At 40.5% G+C, this 13,872-nt stretch overlaps 1 protein-coding gene across 1 annotated transcript; it reads left to right on the top strand.

The window, feature by feature from the left end:
- Nucleotides 1–9,125: 9,125 nt before the first annotated feature.
- Nucleotides 9,126–13,106, top strand: LOC121755985 (transcription factor PIF3-like). The gene is given in 11 exon segments (XM_042151441.1): nucleotides 9,126–9,501; nucleotides 9,970–10,153; nucleotides 10,247–10,967; nucleotides 10,970–11,201; nucleotides 11,204–11,349; nucleotides 11,424–11,519; nucleotides 11,617–11,682; nucleotides 11,885–11,950; nucleotides 12,099–12,599; nucleotides 12,678–12,777; nucleotides 12,863–13,106. Coding segments are annotated over 10 exon segments (2,025 nt in total). The 5' UTR covers nucleotides 9,126–9,501; nucleotides 9,970–10,067; the 3' UTR covers nucleotides 12,874–13,106.
- Nucleotides 13,107–13,872: the final 766 nt, after the last annotated feature.

Raw genomic sequence — 13,872 nt, 5'->3', positions numbered from 1 at the left:
ATAGACCGTCGTGGCCACCACCGCGATCCTGTCCACCCCGCCACTTCCACGCTGCAAATGTGGCTCCCTCCCATTCACGCCCCCCGCCACAGCTCCCTCCCAACCAGCTATAGTTTTCCGCGGCGCCACCACATCCCCGTCAGCCGCCGCAGCCTCGCTATTGTGGCCACCCTTAGACACTAGTTTGATGGGATGAGAAGTAAAATACTCCATCCGTCCCACGAAAATATGCATTTTTTTCATTTTTAGTCCGTCCCATAAGAATATGCACTTTTTAATTTTGAATCATCTTCTCTCTAATGAGGTGGGACTCATTCTTCACTAACAATACTATATTTACTTTTTCTCTCTACTCGTCTCTTACTTTACTAATTTTACATTAAAATCTGTGCCGAACGCAAAATACATCTTCTTTGGAGACGGAGGGAGAAGTAAATATAAAGTACTAGTATATCTCAAACTTCACAATGTAAGGGTAGTGATATATATATATATATATATATATATATATATATATAGGGTGCGTTATTCTCCTATTCATCCCTTAGATTCTTTATTCTTCTTAATATGGGCCGTTAGATCTCATTCATCAACGGTCCAGATGATCTGCATTATTACACTATAATGATGCATTATTAGTCGGTGTGCATTATTCAACTGAAAATCTGCATTATTACGCTATAATGGTGCATTATTAGTCGGTGTGCATTATTCAATTGAAAATCTGCATTATTAAATGACACGTGGCATCAATCTAACCGTCGGATGACAAAATCGTGGGGCTGAGATCAAGAAGGAAAAATGAGGAAATATGCAAAAAGGAAATGAATACATCCCTATATATATATATATATATATATAGGGAGATGATCAAAATAAGTATGTGTTTAAATCCAGAAATGCAGACCAAATCTTGGCCCTAGGATTAGATGATCTAATGGTCAATAATTAACCAAAAACACGGAAGGTCATAATTAAGCAATTTTAGGTCATATTATAATATTTGGGTTTAATGTCATGCTAAGATCGTTTTAGGTCATGCTTTGTTAGCATGACCTAAAAATTACCTAATTATGACCTAAAAGTGACCTAATTATGATATTGTTCTGCGTTTCTGTATTTAAATCTAGTTTTGCATAGATCAAAACTCTATATATATATATATATATGCACACAAGAATATGCTATATATATATGTATGCACACAAGAATATTGACGAGCTTGCTCACGTACTGATGAATTGAATATCATCAATTTCAAATTTAAGCTAGCAAAATCAGATAAGCTAGAAAGATCCGTGTTTGTCCCTCTCTTCAAAAATAAAATTACATCAAATCCTAATTAAATTATTTAATTTCAATATGTAATTACCAGTAATAAAATCATAACGTTTTCATAGGTAATCCAGCCAATATTGACTGATTTTTTTTTACTAAAATAGAAATAAAAATCATCATGTACTACTTACTTACAGCCATTGATTATACAACCATTTTACAATACACTGTTTTCTTGTGTCGCACACTAATTCTATTTTCTTTCAAATTTGGTAAAAAATATTGTTACGTGGGCCACATCTGTATTATACTAGGATAGATTGATCGAAATGTTTATTGATACTGATTGCGAAGTACGTAATACAAAGCCTTAAAATACTCAATAATCAGATTGAATTTTTCTTTATTTGGAAGTCAATTATCATAATATATCAGTATAATTAATGAATTCCCAGATTTTATGCTTGAATGATTGAGCTTGAGGCACGGAAAGAGGCGTATGCAAATTAGTTTGTTTAATTTAACTATTTAAGGGTGTGTGGAGTGTGGACAGTGGCCATTGAATAAACATATGTTACTACTATATTTTTGTCAAAATTATTTGGTACATGGTATAGAATCAATCCCTGTGCTTTAGTGAGGGTCATATCAAGTAGGATAACATATTTAAGTCGTGGAGATAAGACTTCATTTTTTATGCAAGAAAAATATAGTAGTACTAAAGAAAATTATGCAAGAAAGATAATTTTTTTAGTAGAATTTCTTCACAAAATAAAGATACAAAAAACATAATTATGTGAGACATAATTCAGAATATAGGCGGAATGAATTGTACCACTACCATCCTTATCTAGAGTACATATCTGGGGAAAATGCATCACAAAAATATACCAATACTTGGACTCCTATTCTATTGGACCTCTAATATTCTCCCTAATTAATTTAGTACTATATTTCTTTCAATTTTAACTAATTATAATACTCCCCATTCTCATCTTATTTATACTATTCTATTTCGGTTCATCTCAAACTACTTACATTATTTATTATTTAAATTAAAATTTATTTATTTAATTAATATGTTACATTAAGTTAAGAGCCCCTTTATTAAGTTATATCTGATAGAAAGTAGTATCGGTAGAAAGGGGTTTGTATTATTTCTTGATAATTTCATTATACACATTACACCAATATATAATACTAGGAATCCCTATACATGGTAAGTCTAATTAGCTTAATTACATGATTGCAATCTTCTATCTTTGGTAAGAGAATGATTCTCGAGTATCCTCCGTCTGATATTATGCAATCTTCTCCAACACCCCCCCTCAAGTTAAGCGACGGGATTTCCGATGCTCAACTTGCACAACACTTCTCGAAATATCTTCGAGTTTACCGCCTTTGTAAGAATATCGGCCAACTGATCTTCGGATTTGACGTACGGCAGTTCCACTATCTTCGCCTCAATATTCTCCTTTATGAAGTGTCTGTCTACTTCCACGTGTTTAGTTCGATCATGTTGGACGGGGTTCTCTGAAATGCTGATAGCCGCTTTATTGTCACAAAATAACTTACACGTTCGAGATGAGTGTAAGTCTAACTCTCGCAGAAGTTTTCTTAGCCATAGTACTTCTGTTAGTCCACTCTTAATCCCACGGAATTCGGCCTCCGCGCTAGATAGTGCGACCACCTTCTGTTTCTTGCTTCTCCATGTCACAAGGTTCCCTCCAACAAAGGTAAAATATCCTGCAGTAGACTTCCTATCATTCGGATTGCCAGCCCAATCTGCGTCAGTAAATCCATGTATTTCTAAGTGTCCATGCTTCTCGAACAGAAGTCCATGTTCTGATGTACCCTTCAAGTATCGGACGATCCTCACCACCGCTTCCCAGTGCTCCTCTTGTGGTGCATGCATGAATTGACTTACTATTCCCACGGCGTAGGCAATGTCTGGCCTTGTGTGAGATAAGTAAATCAATTTCCCAACTAGCCTTTGGTATCTCCCCTTGTCCGCCAGTTTCGCATTTTCTCTCATCTGCAATCCATGGTTTTGGACCATAGGGGTGTCTACAGGCTTACAGTCTATCATTCCAACTTCTGCCAAAAGGTCGAGTATGTATTTCCTCTGGTTTATGAAGATTCCCTTTTTCGACCTTAGTACTTCTATTCCCAGAAAGTACTTAAGGAGTCCTAGATCCTTCATCCCAAACTCATTGAACAAGTTTCTCCTGAGCTCGATCATCTCCTCTATATCATCTCCAGTGATAATCATGTCATCTACATATATAATCAGACAAGTAATTTTACCTTCTTTCTTCTTGATGAATAGGGTGTGGTCAAAGTTGCTTTGTTTGTATCCATACTTCTTCATTACCTCTGTGAACCTTCCAAACCATGCCCTCGGGGATTGCTTAAGTCCGTACAATGTCTTTTTCAGCTGGCATACCTCTCCAACCTGGAATTCATTGGTAAAACCGGGTGGAGGCTCCATAAAAACAGGTTTTGGCAGCTCCCCATGTAAGAAGACATTGGTCACATCAAATTGATGAAGTGCCCAATCTTTGTTAGCAGCAATTGAAAACAACAACCTCACAGTATTAATTTTGGCCATAGGTGAAAAAGTCTCATCATAGTCAATACCATAGATCTGAGTGTATCCTTTTGCCACAAGTCTAGCTTTGTACCTCTCAATCGTGTCGTTCGGCCTTCGCTTTATAGTGAACACCCATCTGCATCCAACGGTCTTCACTCCTTCAGGCAATTTGCTCTTTACCCACGTATTGTTCCTCATTAATGCTCTCATCTCTATGTTCATTGCATCCCTCCAATGCTTGTGTTTCATTGCGTCCTCTGCCGACTGTGGAATTTCCTCTTCTTCATACAGTGCGGCTTCAAAGGCTCGGGCCATCTTTGCTAAGTTCCCTTGCACAAAGTTGGCCACTCCATAACGGCTCTTTCTGCCAACCTTTTCGGGAGAATATCTCTTAGGTGGGATTCCTCTTGTAGTTCGATGGGGAAGAATATACTTTCCCGTGTCACTATCCACAATGTTGTCCTCTTCCTCTGTACTTATAGAGTTAGGAGAAACTGAATCTTCAACAAGAATGGGTTCAGGTGTTACCTAGGATATCAGTGGAGGAGGATCTGTGGGACGCGGATGAGAAGACTCTTGCGGTGAGACTTGCTCGGCGGCAATGACAACTGGTTCTGTTAGATCCTCAATCGAAGAGTTTGGAAGTGGCACAACCCAACTTAGATAGTCCGACGAACTATTCGGTTCACTCTCCCCCTGACTACTAAGGTGGGTGTGGTAGAAGAACTCGGTTTCTAGAAAGTTACAATTCATGGTGGTGATGATTTTTTTAGTGTGGGGGTCAAAACATCGGTACCCTCTCTGGTTTATCTCATACCCAAGGAAGACACATTTGGTTGCACAAGGAGACAGTTTGGTCCTCTCGTGTTTCGAGACATGGATATAGACGGTGCAGCCGAAGACTTTTGGGGGGAGGTTAAGGTGTTGAGGAATTTTGGTTTTTGTGGATAGGACGTCAAGGGGGGTTTTTTTGTTGAGTATTTCAAGGATGGTTCGGTTTTTTCTTTCTGCTACCCCATTTTGTTCTGGAGTGTAGGCACAGGATGTTTGGTGGATCATTCATTTATCTTTGCAAAACTGGGTCATCGAACTGTTAACGAACTCCCTCCCATTATCGGACCTAAGGGTTTGGATGGTGGTATGGAACTGTGTTTGGATCATTTTATAGAAAAGGATAAATTTTTCGACAACCTCAGATTTATGTTTTAAAAAATATATCCACGTCATTCTAGTGCAATCATCCACAAATATCACAAAATATCGAAAATTACCCCCACCAGTAATTGGTGTAGGGCCCCACACATCAGAATGTATCAAGGAAAAAACGGAATTCATACGAGTATTTGTGGGTTTAAATGACTGTCTATGGCTTTTGGCCAAAACACATGTTTCACATGAAAAATCAGCAGGAATTGAAATGTTCAGAAAAAGAAGTTTAAAGTAACCGGAGGAAGGGTGTCCTAGTCTTCGGTGCCACAGCCAAATTTCTTGTTTCATGGATCCGTGAGCCAGCATCGCATTGCCATGTTGAGCTATCTCATCCACGTAGTAGAGTCCTTGCCTCTCAGTGCCACGCCCAAGAATCCTCCTCGTCTGAATATCCTGTAATATGCAGAAAGTGGGATGCATTAGAAGAGTACAATTCAAGTCTCTAGTCACATGACTAATTGACATCAATCTCTGGGATAATGTAGGAATATGCAAACAGTTTGACAAACGGAGAGTGGGAGATATATCAATGGTTCCCGACCCAACAAACGGAGAGTGGGAGATATATCAGATACTGTCTCATAGCTACTAAAATCATCTTTTTCCGGAGTCATAGTGTCTGTAGCTCCACAATAAAAAATCTACCCTTTATCCTTCGATCTATCATTATTATAGACGTGCAATGCAGCGGAAATATTTTCTAGTGGTGCAAAGGAGTTTTTTGACACAAAACTACAAGTATTTGGGTATTTTCGAGTTTTAGGCAATATCTGGGGTGGTAAATGATATTTCACAGAGTCTGGGGGTCTAAACTCAATAGGGTGGGGTCTATTTTCGAAATGAACATTCTTTATGGGGGGCAATTCAAATTTAGGCTTCTTTATGGGGGGCAATTTAAAATAAGGAAAAGGATTAGGGTTTGGTGTTAAACCAAACCCTTTACCTCCATTACCGCCGCCTCGCAGCTCCTCGGCTCTCTCGGTGAAATTGTCGACCCCCCTCACACCGCCGCCGCCGGTCGAAGCTCCCGGTGGTTTCCCCTGGTCACCGATCGGTTCTCTGTTTCCGGCCGCGGATTGTCCCTTTTCGTTTATGGTGACCGCCATTTTTGCTTGAGCCGCTCGCGCCCTCTGCTTCTCCTCCTACCACTCCGGGTATCCGGTTAAGAGGAAGCACTCCTCCTTGGTATGTCTCGGTTTCCCGCAGTGAGAACAGACCAATCGGGATTTGTCCGGCTTGCTTCCCGGTCGGTAGGTGGCTGTGGTGGGTCTTGGTGGTCCGCGGGAGGTCGGGCAATGGCTCTGGGCAGCGAGGCCGAACCTGATTCCTCCAGCCGGCGAGTCGGTTGTTTTGCTGTCATCGTCTCCGGCGGGTGGAGGGGCCGTGTTGATGCTCCTCCGGGTAGCCTCCCTCTTCACCCAGCCGTAGGCTTCTTCGAGTGACATCTCTGGTCCCTCCTTAAGGATGTCCCTCCGGATTGAATCATATTCCGGATTCAACCCCGTGAGAAACTTGATCAGTCGCTTGTTGTTGTAGAATTCTCGGAATTGGTCGACGCCCTTGTCGCAACATGTGATTGGTGATTTCTGGCAGCGATCAATATTGATCCACAACCCGTTTATTTCCGGTAGTATGTCTCTAGATCGAGATTTCCTTGTCTGATGTTGATTGCTTTTTCCTCCAGGTCGTAGATGAGATACGGATCCGCCTTGCTCTCGTAAGTCACCCTCAGGCTGTCCCATAATGCCTTCGAGGTTTGGTGATGTGCGAAATCTGCGATAATATCGTCTTCGATATTGTCGACTATCCATGAAAAGACGACCAGATCGTCTTCCTCCCAATCCTCGTACCCCTTGCTTGCGGGTTCAGGAGGCTCATTCCTGATGTACGAGTAGGCTCCTCTACCTCCGATCTTGACCTTCATCAATCTGGACCAGATTGGGTAGTTCCTCCCGTTCAATTTGAACGCAACAGTAATGTTTTTGCTGTCCCTCAACTTTGTTGATGCTTTCGGATTCGTTTTCGTATCTTTCTCGGTGTCTGACACTGTTCCTGATGTAGGATTTGATTTCTGTGTTTGGTTTTGGCTATGGGTCGAGAATTTGGTATGGTATGGCTATGATGAAATCGTTCTGAGCCAAGATTAAACCTGCTCTGAGGCCATGATAGAAAGTAGTATCGGTAGAAAGGGGTTTGTATTATTTCTTGATAATTTCATTATACACATTACACCAATATATAATACTAGGAATCCCTATACATGGTAAGTCTAATTAGCTTAATTACATGATTGCAATATTCTATCTTTGGCAAGAGAATGATTCTCGAGTATCCTCCGTCTGATATTACGCAATCTTCTCCAACAATATCTAATTACACTTAAAATTTTAATTTAATTATACTAAAAAATCAATCCTAAATTTATGACCTAAAATAAAAAGTGCGAGTACCATGAGACGGAGGGAGTAGTCCACAATTACTAATATAGTAAACGTTTTCATTTTGATATTAATAATTTAATAGTATCTATAAATTGTGTAGCAACTATAGTCAGTATCAATCTGTCATTTACTTTAGAAATGTTTCTCTTTGGGTACGTCAAATCTCAATTTTAATTCGTCGGATTAAAAGATCGAATGTCCAGAATTTGATTGATATTTAAATTGGTCAAAATGAAGGGTGACCCTTAATTACAACAAATCAAAGATTGAGTATATTTTCTTTGCCAAGATTTGAATTGCAATTTAGTCAAAAGTTCGTGCAATTAATGCAACTAACCCAATTTAAAAGTTAGTTCGAATCCTCCCTTTGTTTCCCAAAATTTCATCTTCGTCATTCCCAGGGACTTTCTATCGAGTAGCAAATTTAGGAAATAGCTTGCACTTATGTACATTAGCATACACTTACCAAATACAATCAACTAAACAATTAAGGGTAAAAAGTGATTAAGGATAAACTATTACGAAACAATTTCAACATTTGACTAAGTCGCCCCAATTAAAAAGAGAGAGAAAAATGATTGTATTCAATTGGACCCCACATCATAATAATCCTAAAAATAGTAGTAACAAACTCAATTCTCCTTGTAAGTCCCCACAAAGCACAAAATTCAACAAATCGGAGGGACCTCTCATTAAGAATTTTAGTTAAATAAATAAATTAAACAAGAATCAAGATTCTTAAAAATAGAGTTAGGAGAGTTGAGAGCCTCGTTAAGAGATCCGCAATGGCGCCCGTCCCGGCAGACGTCCGCGCGGGACGTACGCCATTAGGCGAGAGAGGCATTGATACGGACGTCCGCTGCGGACACCGGCGTTCTCGGGACGTCCGCGCGGACGTCCGCCATTGCGTTGACACCGTAGAGACGTCCCGATTTTTTATTTTTTAAAAAACTCTATATATGTTAGGGAGATTTTTAAGGAGTTTCGAACATTGTAAATCAGTCCTTCGACTATCAAAAATTATATTTCCGGATGAATTTTCTACACAGCTCAACCCCAGCCAGGGGCTACCGCCCCCGCTACTCGGGGGCGTTGCCCCCGAACCCCGTCTAATCATAATGAATTCAAACAAGCGTGCACTCCGCACTTCTAAACTTATATGATGTCTCATTATGACAATATTGATCAATCAAGTTAATCCAATTAAACTAAAATAACCAACAATATATACGACTCGTTGAACTATGTATTTTTGTTTTAACTATGCATTTTTTTATAGAAATTATGTATGTTTTTTTTAATAATTATGTAACTTTTGTTTTAAATAAAGTGGTTGCATTTTCTCATTATTCGTATCAAAATTTTAATTTCGTAAATTGTTTAATTTGGTGAATTTGTGAATTTTTATTATTGTGGGAAGTCCGTCGGGATGTCCTTATAATGTGACAGTGCAGTGGAAAGTCCTTATGACGTAGCAGAATGTGTTTTTGAGATGTCAGCGGGGATGTCCTCCGGGACATCCGCACCACTGAGATGCCCTAAGTCTCCACAAAGCACAAAATTCAACAACAATTTCATAAAGCCCAGAGCTTTACATAAGTCCTAAGCTATGGGGTATTTTGTGGGGAAGCCAAGCTCATATATATACCAAACTGCCTTTGATTTCAATGCTTTTCCCCTCCGCCACCACCAAATTAGTCCCTCTCTCTCTTCCTCTCCCTCCCCCTCCCTACTTATATGCTAATGTATTTATAGTTTAGAAACCTCGAAGCTCAAACCAAATAGCTGGATGTTGAAAGATTGAGCTTTTAACCACACATTGGATTAGTGGTGAATACAAGAAAGCCATCATAGCTCATAGTGAAAAAGGAGTAAAGAATGCATCTTGGAAAAGTGTAAGGAAAGGCTTAAATCTTTGAAGATAGATATTGGGAAACATCCCTAGTAAAAGATTGTATCTTTTGGAGCTGATTTTAGGAGGTAGGTTTTGTTTTTCTTCAAGATTAATTTTTGCCTTGTGGGATTAAGGGGAAAGATCTCTGGGTTGTTGAATAATTTATAGTACTAGAAGATTTCATGTGGCTTATTCTGCTAATGATTGAATTTGGATTGAGCAAGATTCAATTTTTGAGTTAAACAAGCTCAATTTGGTATTTTTAATGTATTTCTGCTCTATTATAAGAGTATTAAATTAATGAGTTTGAGACTGGTAATCTAAACTACTTCTACTGATTATGACTTAACTAGATTAAGACAATCTCACACCAATATAATATTTCTACTTGTTTGCTTCTTATTTTTTTTCTCTCTATTTACATGCTCTTGTAGCTATCTTGAAACCGAAAAATGTCTTGGTAGTTTTAGGTGGATCCTTATTCATGGAGTATTTATTGGTTTTGGTTTGGATGTGATTTGGGAGTTTTATTGATGTAATTCTGGTTCACACAGTTTCTGTTGGTGGGATTTCTTCAGCCATGTACCTTTTTCATTAGCATTAAGCTGCAAGAGCTCAGAGATTTCAGAGAAAGGTGTTCTATTTTTTCACAATGCCTCTTTCAGAGTTTTTGAGAATGGCTAGAGGAAAACTTGAATCTAGCCATCAGAAACCGGCTCCAGCCGACATGTCTTCTAAGTAAGACTCGAGCTAATCGAATATGGCCGTTTTTATTGGTTTTGTGTGTGTTTTTATTTGATTCATTGTTATATTTGGTGATCTTGTGTGCAGGCCTGAGAATGAATTAGTTGAACTAGTTTGGGAGAATGGGCAGGTTATGATGCAAGGTCAGCCCAGTAGGGTTACAAGAAGCCCTACACTTACCACATCGAGAGCTCGTGATTCTACCACTGCAAGGTATGGAAAATATGGAGTTGAGTCTATCATGAATGATATGGCATCGGTGGTGCCTTCAGGGGACCTGGATTTAGGCCAAGATGATGAGATCGCTCCGTGGTTAAGTTATCCCATGGATGATGCTCTCGGACAAGGTTATGCTTCCGAGATTCTACCTCATTTATCTGGTGTTACGACTAATGGATTGTCTACACAGAATAGCTTTGCATCAGTGGATAAGAGGAGTAGTTGCGGACAGACTGTTAGTAATCTGCAGAGTGGGGCTAACAATGTGAAGGTTTCTTCTTCTAAAGATCGTCCTTATGGCTCATGGCTGCCTCAGCTTCATCGCCAGACATCAGACGCCTTAGGATCTGGCGTCACGGATATTGTTAGCAATAACTCGAAAGATCAACTGGATGCTGTATTCAGGAATCCAGCTCAAAGTAGAGATACTGTTAGCATTCAACCACCTACTAATCATTCGAATTTTCTCAACTTCTCCCATTTCTCAAGGCCAGCTACTCTTGCCAAAGCAAACCTCCCGAACTCTGATGGAATTCCTAAGTCGGTATCATCGGTTGTGGAGAGAAATGAAAATAAGGAAAAGGTTCAGCTGCCAATTGCAGTAATCCAGTCAAGTCTATACACCTCGATCAAGCTAAGAGCATGCCAAAAGACTTTGAGTCCCATGGTTCTGGTGTATACTCTGCGGTGGGTTCTAGCGAACCAGTCGTTAAGGCATCTCAGGATTCATGCCCTCCAGAAAGAGCCGATAATTTGTGCAAAGAAACTCCCATCAAGAACGACAAGCCTCCGATTCTAAGCAATAACTACAGTTCAGCAAAAGGAGCCCTGAGGGTGATAGGACTGTTGAGCCTATGGTTGCTTCTTCTTCTGTTGGCTCTGGAAATAGTGCTGATAGACTTTCTTGCGAGCAAACGCAATATTCAAAAAGAAAGTTCTGCGATATTGAGGACTCAGAATGCCGTAGCGATGTGAGTAATGAGAAAGTATGCTGAATGTTCTTTTTATGTTAGCTATTGGTTTATCTTAACACTTTTATGGACAGGATGTTGAAACCGAATCTGTTGATGCGAAAAAAGCAACTTGTGTACGAGGATCTAGGAGAAGCCGGGCAGCAGAAGTGCATAATCTTTCCGAAAGGGTAAACAAGAATCTTATCAGCCAACAATTCTCAGTCTTTCTGGATTCAATTCACTTTGTTCACAAGTATTGATCTCCATTTTATAATGTGTAAACAGAGACGGAGAGATAGGATCAATGAGAAAATGCGTGCTTTACAAGAACTCATACCGAATTGCAATAAGGTAAGTACATTCTGAGATTTCTACCTCGTGCTGAATTCAACCATAACTCATGTTTATGAAATCTGTTCTTGTTTCGAGTATTCTTGTTTTACAGAAGCTAAATCTGCCCCTCAACACCACCTTGCTTCATTTGTTCTTGTTGTTTTTTATAAGCTTTCTAACTCCTTTGGTTTTGATTAGTTCTATCATTTTCCACTGTCAGGCAGATAAAGCATCAATGCTCGACGAAGCCATTGAATATCTAAAAACCCTCCAACTACAAGTACAGGTAATGCAAAGATTTTCAAGCATTCCATATTTTCCTTTTTCAGAAGTATAAACTTCATAACAACTGTGAACGGTCATGCTCTCTCGTTAGCCCTGCCTGAGGATATCGTAAAAGGAGTTTCAGTCATTTGAAATCTTATTTATTGCAGATTATGTCCATGGGTTCAGGGCTATGCATGCCTCCAATGATGTTCCCGACCGGAATGCAGCCAATGCATCCTGCTCATGTTCCACATTTCCAACCAATGGGCGTCGGAGTGGGTATGGGCATGGCTTACGGGATGGGTATGCCGCTAGACATGAACGTTGGATCCTCCAGCTGTCCTATATATCCCGTTCCTCCCCTCCAAGTACCACACTTTTCCTCTACAGTGCCCGGGCTTGCCAATTTCCAGAGAATGCCCGGTCAAAACCATCCAGTATACGGTCATCCTGCTCAAGCATATCCCAGTTCCGTCCCAAGGCCACCCTTCGTTCCTCTAGCTCCACGCCCCCCTGTGACTTGTGCCACGGGATCAAGTACTCTGATAAATTGCGAAACTCCTAGTACATCTCAAAATATCAAGTCCGAGGATCCAGCAAAAACCATGACCTTGCAGCCAATCTGCAACGCCGAAGCTAGGAGCTCAGTCCACAGCAAATCCAACCAGGTTCGTAAAAGAATGAATGTGTAGGAGAATGTTTGTTTTATTTTGTGCAGTCTTGTAAAAATATGATTTCTAGTGCAGCCTGGAAAAGAAGTGGTAGATCAATCGGCTGGTGTGCAAGATAACAAACGTGGCACGGACGCTGCAGCTGCTACCTCAACGGACATCAACAAAGAACCAGGTCAGCGCAACGGATACCTCAACTAAATTCATCTTTCTTTACTCATACTCTTTCTTGTAGCTTACAGTTTTTGCTATCGATTCAGGGTGTGATTAGCAGGACGCGAGGCTGATGGCGTTGGCCCGTTGACGACATCCTTCCTCTGCTCGACATTAACGTAGGCAAATGACCCCAGGTCGTCGAATGAGGTCGAAGTCTAATGATAGAGTGCACAGAGTTGGAGATATTTTGTTTAGTAGAAAGTCAGAGCTATATACATATATATAGTGTATATTCATGAAAATTGAGTTTGGTAAGGGTTGAGCAATGCCAAGTGATGATTCCGCGAATTTCTGATGATGATAAATGCTCGTAAAAATAAATTACGACACGGTGAATTTACGTGGTTCGATTTACTGAAGTAAATCTACGTCCACGGGAAGAAGGGAGGGCAAGATTGTATTGCTTGATCTGGGATTACAGCTTACAACACAGCCTTGCTATATGATTTTATCTCTAGAGAGCTTAACCCTTTTCTATCTGATCTAAGTTCTATTTATACATTGAACTAAGGTCGTGGTTTGCAGCCCCACTAACAAGATCGTGGTGAGCAATAACTGCTCAATAACTGCTTCGTACCACTAAATAGATCGTGGTATAGCGGAGGTCGTGGAGGCCTTTCATGAGTCCACTAACTCCTAGTTCGGTCGAATGCTGAGACCGAACTGCTGGACTTTACCGATCAGCTCTTGCCGATCTGAGAGGAGAGCTTGACTGGTCGGCTTTTACCGAGCTGTAGGCTGAGTCCGAACTCTTTGGGTCGTGCCGAACTCTTTGGTGCCGAACAGATACTCTTTCTTGGGCTTGGGCTGATGGGCCGTCACTGTTATTGGGCTTGCCATTAGGGTTAGTTCGTACCCCATCACTACCCCCCCCGAAAAGCGAAGTGAATCACTTCGGCGAGGTGAGTCACTTCGGCATTCTGGATAATGGTAAGGGGAGGCTGACGTCAGGGGACGTGCCTTGCGCGTGCCTGCATTAAATGCGACAGTAAAATCCGGCCGTTGAATCCTGAAAGGTGGGATTCGAAACGGCGCAAACGATCTCGAAATCTTT

This window comes from Salvia splendens, chromosome 11, assembly GCF_004379255.2.
Source record: "Salvia splendens isolate huo1 chromosome 11, SspV2, whole genome shotgun sequence".
Taxonomy (NCBI): Eukaryota; Viridiplantae; Streptophyta; class Magnoliopsida; order Lamiales; family Lamiaceae; genus Salvia; species Salvia splendens.
The sequence above is the reverse complement of the archived record's forward strand: the minus strand, read 5'-3'. Positions and strand labels throughout refer to the sequence as shown.